Below are 23,774 nucleotides of genomic sequence, written 5' to 3' on the forward strand. Positions count from 1 at the left end.
CCATCTCCAGCCGGTCCCCCATCTCCAGCCTGTCCCCCATCTCCAACTGGTCCCCCAGTCCCTTATCTCCAGCCGGTCCCCCAGTCCCCCATCTCCATCCGTTCCCCCATCTCCAGCCGGTCGCCCATCTCCAGCCCGTCCCCCATCTCCAGCCCGTCCCCCATCTCCAGCCGGTCCCCCATCTCCAGCCTGTCCCCCATCTCCAGCCTGTCCCCCATCTCCAACTGGTCCCCCAGTCCCTTATCTCCAGCCGGTCCCCCAGTCCCCCATCTCCATCCGTTCCCCCATCTCCAGCCGGTCGCCCATCTCCAGCCTGTCCCCCATCTCCAGCCTGTCCCCCATCTCCAGCCTGTCCCCCATCTCCAGCCGGTCCCCCATCTCCAGCCGGTCCCCCATCTCCAGCCTGTCCCCCATCTCCAGCCTGTCCCCCATCTCCAGCCGGTCCCCCATCTCCAGCCGGTCCCCCATCTCCAGCCTGTCCCCCATCTCCAGCCGGTCCCCCATCTCCAGCCGGTCCCCCATCTCCAGCCGGTCGCCCATCTTCAGCCGGTCCCCCATCTCCAGCCGGTCCCCCATCTCCAGCCGGTCCCCCATCTCCAGCCGGTCCCCCATCTCCAGCCGGTCCCCCATCTCCAGCCGGTCCCCCATCTCCAGCCTGTCCCCCATCTCCAGCCTGTCCCCCATCTCCAGCCTGTCCCCCATCTCCAGCCGGTCCCCCATCTCCAGCCTGTCCCCCATCTCCAACTGGTCCCCCAGTCCCTTATCTCCAGCCGGTCCCCCAGTCCCCCATCTCCATCCGTTCCCCCATCTCCATCCGTTCCCCCATCTCCAGCCGGTCGTCCATCTCCAGCCGGTCCCCCATCTCCAGCCGGTCCCCCATCTCCAGCCGGTCCCCCATCTCCAGCCGGTCCCCCATCTCCAGCCGGTCCCCCATCTCCAGCCGGTCCCCCATCTCCAGCCTGTCCCCCATCTCCAGCCGGTCCCCCATCTCCAGCCTGTCCCCCATCTCCAACTGGTCCCCCAGTCCCTTATCTCCAGCCAGTCCCCCATCTCCATCCGTTCCCCCATCTCCAGCCGGTCGCCCATCTCCAGCCTGTCCCCCATCTCCAGCCGGTCCCCCATCTCCAGCCGGTCCCCCATCTCCAGCCTGTCCCCCATCTCCAGCCTGTCCCCCATCTCCAACTGGTCCCCCAGTCCCTTATCTCCAGCCGGTCCCCCATCTCCAGCCGGTCGCCCATCTTCAGCCGGTCCCCCATCTCCAGCCTGTCCCCCATCTCCAGCCTGTCCCCCATCTCCAGCCGGTCCCCCATCTCCAGCCTGTCCCCCATCTCCAACTGGTCCCCCAGTCCCTTATCTCCAGCCGGTCCCCCATCTCCATCCGTTCCCCCATCTCCATCCGTTCCCCCATCTCCAGCCGGTCGCCCATCTCCAGCCGGTCCCCCATCTCCAACCGGTCCCCCATCTCCAGCCTGTCCCCCATCTCCAACTGGTCCCCCAGTCCCTTATCTCCAGCCGGTCCCCCATCTCCAACCGGTCCCCCATCTCCAACTAGTCCCCCATCTCCAACTGGTCCCCCAGTCCCTTATCTCCAGCCGGTCCCCCATCTCCAGCCTGTCCCCCATCTCCAACTGGTCCCCCAGTCCCTTATCTCCAGCCCAGTCCCTTATCTCCAGCCCAGTCCCCCATCTCCAACTGGTCCCCCATCTCCAGCCTGTCCCCCATCTCCAGCCTGTCCCCCATCTCCAGCCGGTCCCCCATCTCCAGCCTGTCCCCCATATCCAGCCGGTCCCCCATCTCCAGCCGGTCCCCCATCTCCAGCCGGTCGCCCATCTCCAGCCTGTCCCCCATCTCCAGCCTGTCCCCCATCTCCAGCCTGTCCCCCATCTCCAGCCGGTCCCCCATCTCCAGCCGGTCCCCCATCTCCAGCCGGTCCCCCATCTCCAGCCGGTCCCCCATCTCCAGCCGGTCCCCCATCTCCAGCCGGTCCCCCATCTCCAGCCGGTCCCCCATCTCCAGCCGGTCCCCCATCTCCAGCCGGTCCCCCATCTCCAGCCGGTCCCCCATCTCCAGCCTGTCCCCCATCTCCAACTGGTCCCCCAGTCCCTTATCTCCAGCCGGTCCCCCAGTCCCCCATCTCCATCTGTTCCCCCATCTCCAGCCGGTCGCCCATCTCCAGCCTGTCCCCCATCTCCAGCCTGTCCCCCATCTCCAGCCGGTCCCCCATCTCCAGCCGGTCCCCCATCTCCAGCCTGTCCCCCATCTCCAGCCTGTCCCCCATCTCCAACTGGTCCCCCAGTCCCTTATCTCCAGCCAGTCCCCCATCTCCATCCGTTCCCCCATCTCCAGCCGGTCCCCCATCTCCAGCCTGTCCCCCATCTCCAGCCGGTCCCTTATCTCCAGCCTGTCCCCCATCTCCAGCCGGTCCCCCATCTCCAGCCGGTCCCCCATCTCCAGCCGGTCCCCCACCTCCCCCCGGGCCCCCATCTCCAACCCGTCCCCCATCTCCAGCCGGTCCCCCATCTCCAGCCTGTCCCCCATCTCCAACTGGTCCCCTAGTCCCTTATCTCCAGCCGGTCCCCCATCTCCATCCGTTCCCCCATCTCCAGCCGGTCGCCCATCTCCAGCCTGTCCCCCATCTCCAGCCTGTCCCCCATCTCCAGCCGGTCCCCCATCTCCAGCCTGTCCCCCATCTCCAACTGGTCCCCCAGTCCCTTATCTCCAGCCGGTCCCCCAGTCCCCCATCTCCATCCGTTCCCCCATCTCCAGCCGGTCCCCCATCTCCAGCCGGTCCCCCATCTCCAGCCTGTCCCCCATCTCCAACCATCAGTTTCTGATCACAGCGCCGACTCGGGTTTTCCAATAGACTCACTCACTCACTCACTCACTCACTCACTCACTCACTCTCTCACACACACACATACACACACACACTGATTTAGTCTTTTCAACATTTAAACAATGAATAACGTGACACAAGGCATTACAAGTTACAGAGGCCCTACAGTACATAAAGCCCTCTCTAACAGTCTGACTGACCCAAGGCCTTGGGAGTCAAAACATATGGGACCTGGATTACCCTGCTGGGGTGGTTTTTGTTGCATGTGAGAATCATGCTGGATAGTGTTAGCTCAAATGCTAACTGGGGCAGCAGGTAGCCTCAAAGTTAGAGCATTGTTGTGAACTGTTACTGTGCCTCTTCGGCCATTGTTAGTGCTAACTGTTACAGTATATTTCAAATCAAACATACTTTACATACTTTTTATCAATATTTTTTTGTGATTCTGGTCGTGTGTTGTGTTGTCTCTCCAGGTCTCGTGAGCAGCGGCCGGTCCAGCCGCAAGAAGAGCCACAGCCGAGACCGCAGCCGGCTGAAGGGCCACGACAAAGACAAGGAGAAGGAGAAGGACAAAGACAAGGAGAAGGAGAAAGACAGGGACAAAGACAAGGAGAAGGAGAAGGAGAAGGACAGGGACCGAGACATGGGCAGAGCCAAAGCCAAGCGGTCCGACAAACAAGGGTGAGTGAAAAGTTCCTTTGTGAGTCCATGGCATACTCACACTGACATACGCACATACCCGTTATGAGAGTATCCAGGAGAGACACCCCGGCTGGGATCCATCCATCACTCCTTCTCGGAATGCGTTACATTCTCTCTTGTAATGTTGCATCCTTAAGTGTACCTGCGTCACCTGAACATAGTTGATCTTTTTATCTCTCTACTGTTGATCTACCTTGGCCCAGTTGCAATATGTTCACACACACACACACACACACACACAACGCGCACACACAGACAACCCAGGTGCAATATGTGGACCTAACTCACTCAGGGGGCCTTACTTTCCGTGAGAATAGCACCTTGATTTACCCATATCCCGCCCCCAAGCGCTGTGTCCTAATGTGATTGGAGGGCGGGGTAATGTGATTGGCGGGGAGTCGTTGTCTGTCATATTGAGTGGCGCGTGTCTCGGACTCGTCAGTTATGCGCTAGAGAGCTCGGAGGGACGCGCAGAGAGAGCACTGTGGAGGCAATTTTTCAGTCTTTTGCAGTAACTTAAGCTGTATTTGGCAAAGGACGGTGACATTTTCTAAAAGAGAAAACGATGGCAAATTGTTGTGGACCTAGAGAACATTTCAATTCAACAATGTTTTGCAATGACCTCCCCACACAACCTAATGTGCTGGACTGACCGCGAATTTCAAAATATTGTCTAGGCTACTAATTTCAAAAAAATGATTACAGTAGGCTACAAACAGTAGTAGCATACGTACTTCAAAGTAGAAGATCACTCTCATTTTGACCAACTGTAGGTTATAAACCGGCTGCCTATGGGATCGCATACAGAACAGCTTTAAATAGCCTATTGGTAAATCCATTTGAATTCAATCACTTTTTGACAGCATCCCTTTAAAAAAGAAAAAAGTGATCAGAAAGTGACTTTTTGAGCTTGAATGCCAAAACATTCAGGATATGCTCAAAGTTGACCCATTTCTCATACCCAACCATACCATGAAGAAATACATGTCATCATCACTGGAAAAGATAAACAGTTGAGTTTGACATCATGTAAAAGCTTACAAATAGGGTTGTCAAACTATTTTATATTTACTTGAAAAAAAGTTTTTTTTAATGCAAATTAGGACATCTTTTAACGTCAATTATCTAAACACACGTTAGATATTTTTGTATTTGCATGTGCAAATATAACAATAATCGGCATTTACGTGTTTTTATATTTATGTTTTTATATTATGTTTTATGTATCTTAGACCCTACTTTACATCATCTGAGGTTTTTGGGTTGTGCCCGCCATTGGTTGAGACACAACATGCGCGTGGGGAATTTATTCTGCAATGGTTAGGAGAATAAAATAAGCAGAAATAGATTCCTGTGTCTTATTATTCAAAAAATAAAACACAGATTTTCACTCTTCCCTAACCCCAAATGGCTGCATCTTGTTATTATGTTTTTATGAATAAGTGTGTTGTCATTTTACCCATTTGCACAAATTACTTACTTGCCTGCTTGCAATACAATACTAGAAAATGTGTGTACGCATGGTCTAAGGTTTGCATGGAGGAAAGGACATTCTCACGCAAACTTAGATTAGACATAGGAATAATTTTCCTATTTATTTTATTTTCATAACAATTGCGGAATAAATTCCTCACATTTTCTGGCCGTGATGTCATCTTATTCCCAAAGTAGCCATATGCCTACAAGAAATGACCATACACGTCTCATTTAATTGGGGCTAGTAGCCTAGTAAATACATAGGCTATATGTATTTCAAGTGTTGATACAGTATGTTTGATCCCAAAGGCAGTGCGGTTTATAAAAGGCTACACAAATTTAATGGGCAGTCCAGCATATTTAGGTTGGGGGAAAAGTCATTGCAAAACATGTTGAATTCAAACGTTCTGCTGACAGGTCCACAGCAATTTGCCATTGTTTTTTCTTTTATAAACTGTTCACAGTCCTTTGCCAAATACAGCACAAGTTACTGCAAATGATTGAAACATACAGTTGAAGTTGGAAGTTTACATACACTTAGGTTGGAGTCATTAAACTCGCTTTTCAACCACTCCACAAATTTCTTGTTAATAAACTATAGTTTTGGCAAGTCGGTTAGGACATCTACTTTGTGCCTGACAAGTCATTTTTTCAACAATTGTTTACAGACAGATTATTTCACTTATAATTCACCGTATCACAAGCTCACTGTGCCTTTTACACTGCTTGGAAAATTCCAGAAAATGATGTCATGGCTTTAGTAGCTTTTGATAGGCTAATTACCATCATTTGAGTCAATTGGATGTGGATGTATTTCAAGGCCTACCTTCAAACTCAGTGCCTCTTTGCTTGACATCATGGGAAAATCAAAAGAAATCAACCAAGACCTCAGAAAAAAACTGTTGTTGAGTTATTTAGAATTCAAGGCACACTTAAACAGCATGGCTACCACAGCATTCTGCAGCGATACGCCATCCCATCTGGTTTGCGCTTAGTGTGACTATCATTTGTTTTTCAACAGGGCAATGACCCAAAACACATCTCCAGACTGTGGAAGGGCTATTTGACCAAGGAGAGTGATGGAGTGCTGCATCAGATGACCTGGCCTCCACAATCACCCGTCTTCAACCCAATTGAGATGGTTTGGGATGAGTTGGTTGACCGCAGAGTGAAGGAAAAGCAGCCAACAAGTGCTCAGCATATGTGGGAACTCCTTCTAGACTTTTGGAAAAGTATTCCAGGTTAAGCTGGTTGAGAGAATGCCAAGAGTGTGCAAAACTGTCATCAAGGCAAAGAGTTGCTAGTTTGAAGAATCTAAAATCTAAAATATATTTTGATTTATTTGATACTTTTTTGGTTATTACATGATTCCATTTGTGTTATTTCATAGTTTTGATGTCTTCACTATTATTCTACAATGTAGAAAATAGTCAAAATAAAGAAAAACCCTTGAATGAGTAGATGTGTCCAAACCACAATGTAGAAAATAGTCAAAATAAAGAAAAACCCTTGAATGAGTAGATGTGTCCAAACCTTTGACTGGCACTGTATACAGTTGAAGTCGGAGGTTTACATACACTTAGGTTGGAGTCAATCAAACTTGTTTTTCAACCACTCCACAAATTTCTTGTTAACAAACTATAGTTTTGGCAAGTCGGTTAGGATATCTACTTTGTGCATGACACAAGTAATTTTTCCAACAATTGTTTACAGACAAATTATTTCACTTATAATTTACTCTATCACAATTCCAGTGGGTCAGAAGTTTACATACACTAAGTTGACTGTGCCTTTTAACAGCTTGGAAAATTCCAGAAAATGTCATGGCTTTAGAAGCTTCTGATAGGCTAATTGACATAATTTGAGTCAATTGGAGGTGTACCTGTGGATGTATTTCAAGGCCTACCTTCAAACTCAGTGCCTCTTTGCTTGACATCATAGAAAAATCCAAAGAAATCAGCCAAGACCTCAGCAAAAAAGTATAAAGAAGTATAAACACCATGGGACCACACGGTCGTCATACCGCTCAGGAATGAGACGCGTTCTGTCTCCTAGAGATGAACGTACTTTTGTGCGAAAAGTGCAAAACAATCCCAGAACAACAGCAAAGGACCTTGTGAAGATGCTGAAGGGAACGGGTACAAAAGCATCTATATCCACAGTAAAATGAGTCCTATATCGACATTACCTGAAAGGCCGCTCAGCAAGGAGGAAGCCACTGCTCCAAAATCGCCATTAAAAAAGCCAGACTACAGTTTGCAACTGCACATGGGGACAAAGATTATACTGTCTGTCCTCTGGTCTGATGAAACAAAAATAGAACTGTTTGGCCATAATGACCATCGTTATGTTTGGATGAAAAAGGGGGAGGCTTGCAAGCTGAAGAACACCATCCCAACCGTGAAGCACGGGGGTGGCAGCATCATGTTGTGGGGGTGCTTTGCTGCAGGAGGGGCTGGTGCACTTCACAAAATAGATTGCATCATGAGGAAGGAACATTATGGGGATATATTGAAGCAACATCTCAAGACATCAGTCAAGAAGTATAAGCTTGGTCGCAAATGGGTCTTCCAACTGGCCAATGACCCCAAGCATACTTCCAAAGTTGTGGAAAATGGCTTAAGGACAACAAAGTCAAGCTATTGGAGTGGCAATCACAAAGCCCTGACCTCATCCTATAGAAAATTTGTGGGCAGAACTGAAAAAGCGTGTGCGAGCAAGGAGACCTACAATCCTGACTCAGTTACACCAGCTCTGTCAGGAGGAATGGGCCAAAATTCACCCAACTTATTGTGGAAAGCTTGTGGAAGGCTACCCGAAACGTTTGAGCCAAGTTAAACAATTTAAAGGCAATGCTACCAAATACTAATTGAGTGTATGTAAACTTCTGACCCACTGGGAATGTGATGAAAGAAATAAAAGCTGAAATAAATCATTCTCTCTACTATTATTCATACATTTCACATTCTTAAAATAAAGTTGTGATCCCAACTGACCTAAGACAGGGAATATTTACTTGGATTAAATGTCAGGAATTGTGAAAAAATTTGTTTCAATGTATTTGGCTAAGGTGTATGTAAACTTCCGACTTCAACTGTAGACCGGTAGCTTAGATTTGACAGTATGGGTAAAGGCTACAGTATTGCTGTGCGATAGGAGCGTGATATCGTAGACTTAGAGCCCATACCAAGGCAGGAGAAAGAAACACAATAATCTACTGATACCAGATCTTGAATTAAAGGTGTCTTTTGCACAGAAGTGTGGCTGTATCATTTACTTTCAAATTGTTTCCAATATACAATCAATCTTGCAGAATGCGTGGACGGTGTATGGTGAATGGTGGGTGTTGTTCAGGCAGAGTTATATTTCTCATTCACGCACGCACAGTTTTAGGACGGGTCGGATCTGTAACGGCAAACATGCGCGTGATTGCCGCGCGCCAAGTTTATAAATATGGACGTACAGCACGTCTTCTTTTCAGAAATGGAGCACGCAGATATTTGGTGTGAAATTTACGCAGCTGTTATAAATGAGGTCAATGGGGTGTATTGGTATCAATCTTCTCAAGAGTAGGACTTCTGATCTAGGATCCGGTCCTCCCTGTCCATGTAATGATATTAATTGTGATCTAAAAGGTAAAACTGATCCTAAATTAGATATTGTCCCCAGATATTGACTTTGGTCTAAATGGGAGGACGTAAGGTGCATTGATGCTGTTTGTAGGGCTGGGAATTGCCTAGGGACCTCAATATACAATATTATCACGATACCTAGGTGCTGATACGATATGTATTGCGATTCTCACGAATCAATACTATGATTTTATTGCAATTTTATGAGTTTTGATCAGTCAGGGAAATTAAAGTGCTGAAAACATGTTTGCTTAATATTTAAAAAGATGGAAAACAAGGATGAAAAATACTGGAGATTTGGCGCAAGTAAAGCTGACTAACGCAAGCTAATGATACCTACAGTAGCAAAAGAATTGGAGTCAAATATCGATAAAAAATATTGTCCAAAAATAATATTCCGTTATTAATTGTATATATTTTTTCGCCATCACTAGTTGTTTGTATTGCGCTAATGCTCGGGAATCTTGCATTTAAGGATTTTGTGGCTTATTACAATGGGTTTGACAGGTTGAAATGGGGGGGGGTTTGTGTTGGCTTTTAAAGGGGCTATATATATGTATTTATGTGTTTTCTTTATTTAGTTGTATTACACATTTCCTTTTCTTAGATCGATATCAGCCAAACAAATATAGTGAACACACTCAACTAAAAAGGCCAGTGGAATATATCTATATTTTCTTATTAAGGCTTCAATATCCTTTAAAACGCTTGATAAGGATCTCTGCTTTCCTCTGACCCGCTCGGTGTGTGTGAAAGTGTGTGTGTGTAAGAGTTTGCTGATGGACTGTCTTGGTTTACACACACACACACACACACACACACACACACACACACACACTCAAACAACAGCTAACCAGCCCACCCAACACACGACATCGAACAGAGCCACATCCCTGTTGTAGACCAGAGATCGTCTGACATGCCGCTGTCTCCCCCCCCCCCCCACACACACACTTTGATATTTTCCCGCTCCGTTAAATTTGTTTGCTTCACACTCCAGCAATTTCAAGAAAAAAGTTCCCTTTTCTCTATTCTGTACCGCTTCAAGAGAAAAACCAAGAAGGATTCTAGAGTAGAGCACCTTGTGCAAGAAGGACGGAATTTCCATCCAATTGGTTTCTTATGGTGTTCCCTGTGGTTAGTGGAGATGGGCTGGGCATTTGATGGTGGGTGGCATGAGTCGACGGGTCAGAGAGGGTGGTAGACATACTCTATGGCAGTGCCCTATACCTAGGAACTAGGCCTAGCTATGAGTAAGAGAGATGTGTGCACATTTTCTCTGTGTGTGTTTCATCCCTGCTCATAGTAAATTATTTGCTCTCCTCTCATCAGTTCAACATCTATCAGCTCATTAGTGCTGGTAATACACACAGAGCCAGCAGTGTGTATGTGTTTGGCGTGCGTTTCAGTACAGAGCCCTGCCCTCCAGCCATGGATGGTGTTGTTGTGATTGTGTCTGTAAATGGATCGGTCTGGGGAACCTTTGGCGCTCTCTGTGTGTGTGTGTGTTAGTTGGGCTGTTTTGCAGGACTCTAGGCTGTGTCTGGGTAGGCCAGGGAGAGAGGACAACTTCAAACGCGGCGTGGAAGGTTAGATTTGAATGAAATCAATGCGTACTAAAGCAGTGGGGCCGGCAGCGATATGGACGCAGTGGATTGGAGCGGGCGAGGTGGGAGAAAGGGGGGAGGTATGGGGGCTGGGGGTACATCCCGTTCCTCCAGGTGGGCGTGGTGGCTCTCCAATGAGGCTCCTGAGAGGGAGGCGGCCAGAGGAGGCGGGGGAGGAGGAGGGGCAACAGGGGAGGTTTGGAAGTGAACCCTGCCTGCAGAGGGGCATAGCGGTAGACTGTTAAGGAACACACACATACATACTCACATCAAGGGGGGGGGGGGTCTCCCTCCAGACTCATACAAAGAAGAGCGAGCGCTGTTCTGTTGCCGACGATGCCCTGTGGCGGTGCTGCTGCTGCTGTAAGTGTAATTTAGCTGCTTTTTTTAACCACAAATAATGAGAAGACTCCTGAAAACAGACCCCGAGCTTCACAAACCCACCGCCGCTCACATTTAAAACCGCTGAACAGACAGAAGGAGGAAAAGAAAACGAGCTTTGTAGTTCAAACCAAACAGCCCAGTTCTCTGTCTGTTTGGAGAGCTCTGCCCCGACCCATGCCTGAACACGTTAGCCATCCAACGCAAACAGCTAGCTAACTAGCAGGCTGACTGGTTCACACAGGATAAATGCACAAGAGAAAGATGATTGCCTGTAATGTGTGCTTCTACAGGAGAAATGTTGCTACGTGTGTGCATGCGTTTACTCAATAACAACAATTCCATACAGTATCAAATGGAGTTTTCTACGCCTTTTTAGTGACATTCTTCCTGCTTTAGTATTTGATACTAATTCAGCGAACAAGAATACAGCTTACTTTTCAAAAATATTTCATAACAATCTCGTATCATTATACTCTTTTTTTCATAGGAGAAAAGTGGTTTATTTATGATTATGGTTGTTATTTGTTGAGCCAGTATGTAATGAATTGTGTGATGACCTCATTCAATAACAAATGATACAAATTTTGTGACATGTATTCTAAGTTTTGAGGGTGTAAGTTAATTTTTGCTAAAGAAATCTTCTCATAAGATGACAATATATTGTTTTGGTATTAGATTTTGTGACACATATTTAACGTTTTGAAGGTGTAGTGCGTTTTGAAAGAGAAATGTGTTGTTTTGGAAAACGCACTTTTAGTTTAGTGGGATGTGTTAAAGTGGTGCTGTGTAACTGTGTGTATACAGGTGTTTCTGTACACCCCTCTTGCAAGAACGCTGTATTATTTCAAGGTTTGAATGCAGTTTCCCCAAAACCCCCGCTCTCATAGGTAGTCGGCTGGGAACGACACTACATCAACATCCTCTCTGAACAGAGTCTAGGCTGCGATTAATACGGACAAGATTGAAAATAAAATAAATAAATTCCGAGTTGCAATGTCTTCAGAACAAGGTAAAACGTTATATACTGGGTATATTCTTGAACTAGTGTAGTCTTTAGCTAGCAAGCTACCTAGTTAGACTAGCAAGCAAGCTGATTAGCTAGAATTTGTGAAATTAACAAGCGGCGATGGGCACCAATGTCAAACAAATTGCTATGAGTATGATGTAGCCGAATCATAGACGACGCATTCAATTTAATTTTATATTTTGATATATCTATCTGCATTTTTGTCAAAATTGTTATTGACATAGTCTTGTTCTGTTCAATGTTCTCTACCTATATAGTATTTTAAATACCCCAGTTCATGTGGTTAAGTTCAAAAGAATACAATATAAAAATTTGCTGACACCATTCAAACCATGAGGGTTCGGGAACTTTAAAGCCAATTATCACGGAATCATATTTTTGCAGATAGAACCTTATAGTCCCAGGCTCAGGATTGATCAAGAACATCGAGCTACTGCATTTGATTTGGTATCAACAAGTGGTTATTTCACTAGCTACATTGGTTATCAAGATGGTGTGTATTGATTGTAGAAGTGTGATACTCAACCCTTCTGTCTGAAAACCACGATCAGTTATACATTATAGACCATGTACTGAACATTAAAATAGACTCCTAATAGTGTTGTTTACATGTGTTTCTTCTGTAGATTTCCATTGCAGTCCTCATTCGGGGTAAGCTATCCCAGGGTTTCCAGACATCCCAGACCGAGGACAGCCTCGCTGGTGCACCTGCCTTTTTTTTTTGCAGTCAAAAGGTTGGACACACCTACTCATTCAAGGGTTTTTGTTTAATTTTGACTAATTTCTACGTTGTAGAAAACTATGAAAGAACACACCAGCAAAGCAACATCACACTTCCCCCTCTATACTTCACGGTGGGAATCACACCTGCGGAGATCATCCGTTCGCCTACTCTGCGTCTCACAAAGATACAGCGGTTGGAACCAAATATCTCCAATTTGTACTCATCCAGCCCAAAGGACAGATTTTCCACCAGTCTGATATCCATTGCTCATGTTTCTAGGCCCAAGGAAGTCTCTTCTTCTTTTTGGTGTCCTTAAGTACTGGTTTCTTTGCAGAAATTCATCCATGAAGGCCTGATTCACGCAGTCTCCTCCGAACTGTTGATGTTGAGATGTGTCTATTACTTGAACTCTGTGAATCATTTATTGGGCTGCAATTTCTGAGGCTGGTAACTCTAAAGAACTTATCCTCTGCACCAGAGGTAACTCTGGGTATTCCTTTCCTGTGGCGGTCCTCATGAGAGCTAGTTTCATCATAGCGCTTGATGATTTTTGTGACTGCACTTGAAGAAACTTTCAAAGTTCTTGACATTTTCTGCATTGACTGACCTTCATGTCTTAAAGTAATGATGGTCTGTTGCTTCTCTTTTCTTATTTGAGCTGTTCTTGCCATAATATAGCCCTATTTGGTAAAAGACCAAGTCTATCTTCTGTATACCACCCCTACCTTGTCACAACACAACTGGTTGGCTCAAACGCATTAACAAGGCACACCTGTTAAACTAAATTAAACGCATTCCAGATTCCTCATGAAGCTGGTTTTGAGAATGCGAAGAGTTTGCAAACCTGTCATCAAGGCAAAGGGTGGCTACTTTGAAGAATCTCAAATATACAGTCGTGGCCAAAAGTTTAGAGAATGACACAAATATTAATTTTCACAAAATCTGCTGCCTCAGTTTGTATGATGGCAATTTGCATATACTCCAGAATGTTATTTAGAGAGATTAGATGAATTGCAATTAATTGCAAAGTCCCTCTTTGCCATGCAAATTAACTGACTCCCCAAAAAAAAATTTCCTCTGCATTTCAGCCCTGCCACAAAAGGACCAGCTGACATCATGTCAGTGATTCTGTCGTTAACACAGGTGTGAGTGTTGACAAGGACAAGGCTGGAGATCACTCTGTCATGCTGATTGAGTTCAAATAACAGACTGGAAGCTTCAAAAGGAGGGTGGTGCTTGGAATCATTGTTCTTCCTCTGTCAAACATGGTTACCTGCAATGAAACACGTGCCGTCATCATTGCTTTGCACAAAAAGGGCTTCACAAGCAAGGATATTGCTGCCAGTAAGATTGCACCTAAATCAACCATTTATCGGATCATCAAGAACTTCAAGGATAGCGGTTCAATTGTTGTGAAGAAGGCTTCAGGGCGCCCAAGAAAGTCCAGCAAGCGCCAGGACCATCTCCTAAAGTTGATTCAGCTGCGGGATCGGAGCACCACCAGTACAGAGCTTGCTCAGGAATGGCAGTAGGCAGGTGTGAGTGCATCTGCACACACAGTGAGGCGAAGACTTTTGGAGGATGGCCTGGTGTCAAGAAGGGCAGCAAAGAAGCCACTTCTCTCCAGGAAAAACATCAGGGGCAGACTGATATTCTGCAAAAGGTACAGGGATTGGACTGCTGAGGACTGGGGTAAAGTCATTTTCTCTGATGAATCCCCTTTCCGATTGTTTGGGGCATCCGGAAAAAAGCTTGTCCGGAGAAGACAAGGTGAGCCCTACCATCAGTCCTGTGTCATGCAAAGCATCCTGAAACCATTCATGTGTGGGGTTGCTTCTCAGCCTAGGGAGTGGGCTCACTCACAATTTTACTTAAGAACACAGCCATGAATAAAGAATGGTACCAACACATCCTCCGAGAGCAACTTCTCCCAACCATCCAGGAACAGTTTGGTGACGAACAATGCCTTTTCCAGTATAATGGAGCACCTTGCCATAAGGCAAAAATGATAGCTAAGTGTCTCGGGGAACAAAACAGATATTTTGGGTCCATGGCCAGGAAACTCCCCAGACCTTAATCCCATTGAGAACTTGTGTCAATCCTCAAGAGGCGGGTGGACAAACAAAAACCCACAAACTCCAAGCATTGATTATGCAAGAATGGGCTGCCAGGGCGGAGTGCAGAGGTCTTGAAAAAGAAGGGTCAACAATGCAAATATAAAGTCAATACTCTTTACATCAACTTCATGTAATTGTCAATAAAAGCCTTTGACACTTATGAAATGCTTTTAATTATACTTCAGTATTCCATAGTAACATGTGACAAAAGTATCTGAAGACACTGAAGCAGCAAACTTTGTGAAAATTCATATTTGTGTCATTCTCAAAACTTTTGGCCACGACTGTAAAATATATTTATATTCTACATGTAGAAAATTGTAAAAAATAAAGAAAAACCATTGAATGAGTAAGTGTATCCAAACTTTTGACTGGTACTGTATATGTGAGCAGGATGGAACACATGGAACTTTTTTTGCCTGGAGGAGGGTATTTGCGGCTTGTCCGATTCTACCAGAAATTACATTCTGACATTGGCCGATCTACAGGATCTATGCACCGCTCACAAGCAGTACAGACATTCAGCATAAAGACTATACTGTTTGGTAGTATGGAGCCATGGGACAAGAACCGAGTGGTGATCCCTAGGCTGTAGAGCTCTGATGTCTTCACTCCGGAAGACGGCGCAGTAAATCAACTTCCAGCGCCTTCACAGGAAAGCCTATAAATACATGGACAACCATTTACAGTCCAGCAGTACCACCAGAGACAGCTCCAAGTTCACAGACTGCTAAATACTTCAATCCGACCACTCATGCACCTTACATCACATAACTGCTGGCAGTTCACCACTACACTATTCTGTTTATTTATTACCACATATGTTTACATAACAGTTAAAAACGTGTATACCAATTAGGAGAAAGATTCCATTTGGTGATATCTATATTCATCATTTTATTTTGTATTTTTTTTGCCATGGTCTGAGTGATATCAGTTCAGTACTTTGCCAGTTTAGTACTTTATCAGAATGTTTTCCTAACACTGTGCTTTTGTCATTTTGAGAAAGTTACCTTGTATTCTTGTTTATCTCCCTAATAAACCTTTATTTGACCTGATCTGTCTAATTGGACCGACTTGTTTTGTACACCAGGGTATTCCATCAGTCTTTCTGGATCTCTACCCTCCCCTATGTCTGCTCATTTGAAGTGAGTACCCTCAGGAGCATAGATATCCAGGAAAAGGGACCAGTAAACTAAATAAACATAAAAGTATAATAATGATACCTATAATGCTAGATAAACTAGATACAAATATTGTTTCTCACTTGTTTAATGTTGCTCACACAAACGTCCCTTATTTGCATGATTTACACTGAGTGTACAAAACTTTAGGAACACCTTCTCTTTCTATGACATAGACTGACCAGGTGAATCCAGGTGAAAGCTATGACCCCTTATTGATGTCACTTGTTAAATCCACTTCAATCAGTGTAGATGAAGGGGGGGAGACAGGTTCAAGAATGATTTTTAAGCCTGGAGACAATCGAGACATGGATTGTGCATGTGTGCCGTTCAGAGGGTGAATGGGCAAGACTAAATATTTAAGGGCCTTTGAAAAGGGTATTGTAGTAGGTGCCACGAACTGTGAGTGTGTCAAGAACTGATGCTGCCGGGTTTACACTTAACAGTTCCGGTGTGTATCAAGAATGGTCCACCACCCAAAGGACATCTAGCCAACTTGACACAACTGTGGGAAGCATTGGAGTCAACATGCGCTAGCATCCCTGTGGAATGCTTTCGACACCCAGTAGAGTCCGTGCCTCGACGAATTGCGATTGTTCTGAATGCAATAGGAGTGTAACTCAATATTGCGTAAGTGTTCCTAATGTTTTGTCCACTCAGTGTATATGTTTTGTTGTAGGCTCCCCTCTTTCAACAATATTTCTGAGTACTCTGTAGGTTTTCACACTTCCCGGGAGCCAATAGGGAAAGCCGACAGTAGGGAAAGCTCAGGTCCTTCCCCGCTCAAAGGTGTGCCAACTGCATCCTGTGTTGCGTGGTGACATCAACTCGAAGTTGTAGCACCTCAGCCATTTTCAACACGTAGACACTCCACCTTCCATACATAGTATTGTAGATTCTCATGTAGCTGAAAGAGAATAATATTTGGTAAATATTTTGTTCATAGAATTTCGTTAGTCATTGCAGAACTATAGTGTTGACATCTGTTGAAATTATAACAGTGATAACATGTATTGAGTTCTAATAATCGAAACATTTTGGTTTTACAATATACGCATCTTTTTCACAATCAAGAGGATGACTAACACTTACGTCTTGCCATCCGCGTTCTCCAATGCTGGACGATGGTTATGATGATTCAGTCGTGCTGCTAGTAGGGTTCCAGCCTCATAGACTATAGTAGGGAAAATAGACGTATCGCCGAATTAGACAACAAATCAAACATGCTCCATCATTCCTAATTCTAATCCGGAATATGATTTTACCATATGACAAAATATCCCTTTGAAGACCATCATTGTTATATTTCCAGGTTAAATACATTCAGTTTAGGATGAAGGGAGTTAGTATTTTGGGATAATTGGAGGAGGTGGCTATTATGGAGAATGGATGTTTCCAGTCATTCAATATACACTGCTCAAAAAAATAAAGGAAACACTTAAACAACACAATGTAACTCCAAGTCAATCACACTTCTGTGAAATCAAACTGTCCACTTAGGAAGCAACACTGATTGACAATAAATTTCACATGCTGTTGTGCAAATGGAATAGACAACAGGTGGAAATTATAGGCAATTAGCAAGACACCCCCAATAAAGGAGTGGTTCTGCAGGTGGTGACCACAGACCACTTCTCAGTTCCTATGCTTCCTGGCTGATGTTTTGGTCACTTTTGAATGCTGGCGGTGCTTTCACTCTAGTGGTAGCATGAGACGGAGTCTACAACCCACACAAGTGGCTCAGGTAGTGCAGCTCATCCAGGATGGCACATCAATGCGAGCTGTGGCAAGAAGGTTTGCTGTGTCTGTCAGCGTAGTGTCCAGAGCATGGAGGCGCTACCAGGAGACAGGCCAGTACATCAGGAGACGTGGAGGAGGCCGTAGGAGGGCAACAACCCAGCAGCAGGACCGCTACCTCCGCCTTTGTGCAAGGAGGAGCACTGGCAGAGCCCTGCAAAATGACCTCCAGCAGGCCACAAATGTGCATGTGTCTGCTCAAACGGTCAGAAACAGACTCCATGAGGGTGGTATGAGGGCCCGACGTCCACAGGTGGGGGTTGTGCTTACAGCCCAACACCATGCAGGACGTTTGGCATTTGCCAGAGAACACCAAGATTGGCAAATTCGCCACTGGCGCCCTGTGCTCTTCACAGATGAAAGCAGGTTCACACTGAGCACGTGACAGACGTGACAGAGTCTGGAGACGCCGTGGAGAACGTTCTGCTGCCTGCAACATCCTCCAGCATGACCGGTTTGGCGGTGGGTCAGTCATGGTGTGGGGTGGCAGTTCTTTGGGGGGCCGCACAGCCCTCCATGTGCTCGCCAGAGGTAGCCTGACTGCCATTAGGTACCGAGATGAGATCCTCAGACCCCTTGTGAGACCATATGCTGGTGTGGTTGGCCCTGGGTTCCTCCTAATGCAAGACAATGCTAGACCTCATGTGGCTGGAGTGTGTCAGCAGTTCCTGCAAGAGGAAGGCATTGATGCTATGGACTGGCCCGCCCGTTCCCCAGACCTGAATCCAATTGAGCACATCTGGGACATCATGTCTCGCTCCATCCACCAACGCCACGTTGCACCACAGACTGTCCAGGAGTTGGCGGATGCTTTAGTCCAGGTCTGGTAGGAGATCCCTCAGGAGACCATCCGCCACCTCATCAGGAGCATGCCCAGGCATTGTAGGGAGGTCATACAGGCACGTGGAGGCCACACACACTACTAAGCCTCATTTTGACTTGTTTTAAGGACATTACATCAAAGTTGGATCAGCCTGTAGTGTGGTTTTCCACTTTAATTTTGAGTGTGACTCCAAATCCAGACCTCCATGGGTTGATAAATTTGATTTCCATTGATAATTTTTATGTGATTTTGTTGTCAGCACATTCAACTATGTAAAGAAAAAAGTATTTAATATGAATATTTCATTCATTCAGATCTAGGATGTGTTATTTTAGTGTTCCCTTTATTTTTTTGAGCAGTGTAAATCAAATCAAATTGTATTAGTCACATACACATATTTAGCCGATGTTAATGCGGGTGTAGCGAAATGCTTGTGTTCCTAGCTCCAACAGTGCAGTAATATCTAACAATTCACAACAATACACACAAATCTAAAGTAAAAGAATGGAGTTAAGAAATATATAAATATTAGGACAAGCAATGTCGCAGTGGCATTGACTAAAATACAGTTGCCATACCAGGCGGTGATACAGCCCGACAGGATGCTCGCAATTGTGCATCTGTAAAAGTTTGTGAGGGTCTCCCGAGGTTGAAGAGATGCTGTTATGCTTTCTTCACCACACTGTATGTGTGGATGGACCATTAAAGATTGTCAGTGATGTGTACGCCAAGGAACTTGAAGCTTTTCACCTTCTCCACTGCGGTCCCGTCGATGTGGATAGGGGCGTGCTCTCTCTGCTGTTTCCTGAAGACCACGATCAGCTCCTTCGTTTTGTTGACGTTGAGGGAGAGGTTCTTTTCCAGGCACCACTCCTCCAGGGCCCTCACCGCCTCTCTGTAGGCTGTCTCGGCATTGTTGGTAATCAGGCCTACAACTGTTGTGTCGTCTGCAAACTTGATGATTGAGTTGGAGGCATGCGTGGCCACGCAGTCATGGGTGAACAGGGAGTACAGGAGGGGGCTGAGCACTCACCCTTGTGGGGCCCCTGTGCTGATGATCAGCGAAGTGGAGGTGTTGTTTCCTACTTTCACCACCTGGGGCTGGCCCGTCAGGAAGTTCAGGACCTGCACAGGGCGGGGTTCATACCTAGGGCCCGAGCTTAATGATGAGCTTTGAGGGCACTATGGTGTTGAACGCTGAGCTGTAGTCAATGAATAGCATTCTCACATCCGTTTGTCCAGGTGTGAAAGGGCAGTATGGCGTGCCTCTCGCAGTCACTCCCATCAGCTTAGCAGAATGCCCTGCCTTCGGTTTCCACGACTTGTTACATTGGACCAGCACTGATTGGAACAATCTTGCTGTTTTCCATCTACTTCACTACAAGATGGAGGAGGAGAAGCAGATGGAGACGACTTCCTTGGCAGGCAAGTTCCAAGTAGCACAGGCTATTCGGATAAGGACAGATGACAAGGCGGGGAAACATCCATCAGGCCCGAGCGGCGTCCAGCCGTAGGAGTTGAGAACAAGAAAGTTCCAATTTGCGTTTTCCCCATAAGTTCGTGCAGAATTGAGATTTGCTTGCTAAGAATAGCCACCGCATTCCTGTAATCATCCGCTAGCAAACAGTTGCCGCATTGGAACTCCGGATTGTCAATATTGTCCCGGACAAGAGCGTAATAAACACATCTTCTACAGTGCTGGAAGCATTAGTTAGCTGTTGCAGTTGGGCTCCATTGCAACCTAGCTAGCTAGCTGACTAGTTGGTAGCAGGGGTTGACACAAACACTTATGAAAAATTCTAACTTCGGAAACAGGCCGAAGCAACAAGTCGAGCCACATGAGGTACCCGAGTTAGTGATAGGAAATGTGAAATTAGTGTTGGGACAGAAAGAGAAAATCATATTGTGGCACGTACCACACAAAAAGAGGGTGAACATAACTATCATCTGAACTATCATCCCAATCGGAAGTGTCCCACTGGTCATCAGAAGGCACCCAGGTCTTGTCTTCTCAGTTTATACTGTGAAACATACAGTATATACAGTTGTAAATTACAAACTTCAACTATAGATAGATTTTGCTCATCCGTCTATATGCCATATATGCTAAATGTTTCTGGTCAAGCAAATATAGTTCAAACTTACACATGGTTATGTTAGGTTGTTGACCTCATCGTCATCTACAGTCACAGGGCCCTCACAAATGCTGTATTTTGTCACGCTTAAAATGAGAAAGTAAAGTCATTCACGGGAAATGCCCAAAATGAACATATTTATGAAAAACTATGTAATCAATGTAAAGTTTGAAGTAAAAAAAACAACACCCAATCAAAGTCTACCGGAGGACAATTTATTTTTTAACTAAGACAATAATTTATTACTGAATTTTCCCAGTACAATATAGGTTCAGCAAATCCCCTTATTGATTGGGATACCTTTAAATGTATCTTCAGAGGTCATTCAATATTCGTCAAGAATAAAAAATACTTTTCTGTCTAAAGAGACAAGACTTCTTTTCCTTCTTATCCTCACCCTCTGAATGACGATTACTGTAAGGAATTATTTTCAAATTATATATCTTTTTTAAATTAACAAATGTACAAAAATAGCAGTGTGAAGGCCAAATAACAGGAATAAATTTTTCAGGCTAATAAATGCTTTGGAAAAACACCAAGGCTTGATGGCATACCAGTGGAGGTATATCAAGCCTTTTTGATATACTCAAAGCTCCATTATTAGTATTATTACTTGTTTTAACTACTCCTATAGAAATGGTAGTCTGTCGGGTACTCAGCAGAAAGGTCTGATTTCACTATTATTAAAACAAGACCCAGATGGCAAATAGACTGGATCTTTATATCTTACACTTCAATGTTGTGATGCAAAAATACTAGCGATACTACCTGATCAGACATGTTTTTTACATTGGAGATAATACTACTTGAAATAATAGAACAACATAAAACATCTAAGAAGCCATGCCTGATATTTATAGTGGATTTTGAAAAGTCCTTTGATAAAGTAAGACTGGATTTTATTTATAAATGCCTGGATTTTAAAAAATTTGGTTAGTCTCTTATAGAATGGGTAAAAGTAATGTAGCAACCCCAGGTGTAAAATAGTAAATACCGGCTACTTCTTAGAGTTTTAATTTGTAAAGAGGAGTTAAACAAGGGTGTCTGCTGTCACCATATATATTCGTTATGGCCATCAAAATGCTAGTTATTAAAATCAGATCAAATAACAGAGGATTAGAAATCCAAGGCTTAAAAACAAAGGTGTGCATGCTGATGACTCAAGTTTTATATTAAGTCTGCAAGCTAGATCCCTACAATGTCTCATTGAAGATCTAGATAACTTTTCTGGACTCTGGACTAAAACCTGATTATGATAAGTGTACAATATTACGTATTGGATCTTTAAAGAATACGCTGCAGTTTACCTTTAAAATGGGCTGATGGTGAAGTAGACATACTTGGTATTCATATCATTTAATACAGTGGCTTGCGAAATTATTCACCCCCCTTTGCATTTTTCCTATTTTGTTGCCTACAACCTGGAATTAAAATAGATTTTTGGGGGATTTGTATAATTTGATTTACACAACATGCCTACCACTTTGAAGATGAAAAATATTTTTTATTGTGAAACAAACAAGAAATAAGACAAAAAAAGGAAAACTTGAGCGTAAATAACTATTCACCCCACCAAAGTCAACACTTTGTAGAGCCACCTTTTGCAGCAATTACAGCTGCAAGTCTCTTAGGGTATGTCTCTATAAGCTTGGCACATCTAGCCACTGGGATTTTTGTCCATTCTTCAAGGCAAAACTGCTCCAGCTCCTTCAAGTTGGATGGGTTCCGCTGGTGTACAGCAATCTTTAAGTCATACCACAGATTCTCAATTGGATTGAGGTCTGGGCTTTGACTAGGCCATTCCAAGACATTTTAAATGATTCTCCTTAACCTTTCTAGCTCAGGGGTTCCGCTAGCGGAACACCCACAACATTCCACTGAAAAGGCAGCGCGTGAAATTCAAAAATATATTTTTTGAAATATTTAACTTTCATACATTAACAAGTCCAATACAGCAAATGAAAGATAAACATCGTGTTAATCTACCCATGGTGTCCAATTTCAAAAATTATTTACAGTGAAAGCACAACATATGATTATGTTAGGTCAGAGCCAAGTCACAAACACACACAGCCATTTTTTCAGCCAACAATAGGAGTTAGAAAAAGCAGAAATATAGTTAAAATGAATCACTAACCTTCGATTATCTTCATCAGATGACAGTCATAGGACATCATGTTATACATGTATTGTGTGTTTTGTTCGATAATGTGCATATATGTATTAAAACAAATCTCAGTTTACATTAGCGCATTACGTGCAGTAATGTTTTGATTCCAAAACATCCGGTGATTTTGCAGAAATACTCATAATAAACATTGATAAAAGATGCAAGTGTTATTCACAGAATTAAAGATAAACTTATCCTCTATGCAACCGATGTGTCAGATTAAAAAAAAAAAAACTTTACGGAAAAATAATAATCTGAGAACGGCGCTCAGAGCACAATCCAGCCAAAGAAATAGCCGCCATTTTGGCGTCAACAGAAGCTACAAAAACACTATAAATATTCACTTACCTTCGAATAACTTCATCAGAAGGCACTCCCAGGATTCCCAGTTCGACAATAAATGACTGATTTGTTCCATAAAGGCCATCATTTAGCCACTTGTTGTTAGCATGTTCAGCCCAGTAATCTATTTTCATGACGCACGAGCAATCCCTCCAGACAAAAACTCAAAAAGTTCCGTTACAGGTCGTAGAAACAAGTCAAATGATGTATGCAATCCATATTTAGGATGTTTTTAACATTAATCATCAATAAAGATCCAACCGGAGAATTTCATTGTCTGAAGAAAGAGCATTGGAACGAGAGCACTCTCTCTCGTGAGCACGCACAATGAGACTGAGAATTTCTGCAGACCACTCAGTAAAATAGCTCCTATGAGCCCCTCCTTTATAGTAGAATCATATAACCAGAATCTAAAGACGGTGACATCTAGTGGAAGCCCTAGGAAGTGTTTGCTCATCCATAACTAAAAGGAATATAATTTGGCACTGTTTTGAAAATCGAGTTCTCACTTCCTGTTTGGATTTCTTCTAAGGTTTTTGTCTGCCATATGAGTTCTGTTATACTTACAGACATAATTCAAACAGTTTTAGAAACTTCAGAGTGTTCTCTATACAATAGTAATAATAATATGTATGTATTACCTTCTGGGACAGAGTAGGAGGAAATTCAGTTTGGGCATGCAATTCATCCAAAGTGAAAATGTTTCCCCCTGTCCCGAACAGGTTTTAAACCACTTAAGTGTTGCTTTATCAGTATGCTTAGGGTCATTGTCCTGCTGGAAGGTGAACCTCCGCCCCAGTCTCAAATCTCTGGAAGAC

General features: G+C 44.5%; 1 protein-coding gene across 7 annotated transcripts in view; it reads left to right on the top strand.

Annotated features, from left to right (window-relative positions):
* Positions 1–23,774, top strand: part of LOC139547603 (negative elongation factor E-like) — a 191,689-nt gene that overhangs the window by 36,778 nt on the left and 131,137 nt on the right. For 6 of the 7 annotated variants that reach the window (XR_011669560.1, XR_011669561.1, XM_071356546.1 and 3 more), the window contains exon 4: positions 3,310–3,517. Coding sequence is in view for 5 of the 7 variants with exons in the window: in XM_071356546.1 (XP_071212647.1) it covers positions 3,310–3,517 (208 nt within the window). In the remaining 2 variants the exon portion in view is untranslated. Of the gene's footprint in view, positions 1–3,309; positions 3,518–12,290; positions 15,564–23,774 lie in introns of those variants that run through there. The other variant, XM_071356545.1, reaches the window with a different exon arrangement.

This window comes from Salvelinus alpinus, chromosome 21 (assembly GCF_045679555.1).
Source record: "Salvelinus alpinus chromosome 21, SLU_Salpinus.1, whole genome shotgun sequence".
Classification (NCBI taxonomy): Eukaryota; Metazoa; Chordata; class Actinopteri; order Salmoniformes; family Salmonidae; genus Salvelinus; species Salvelinus alpinus.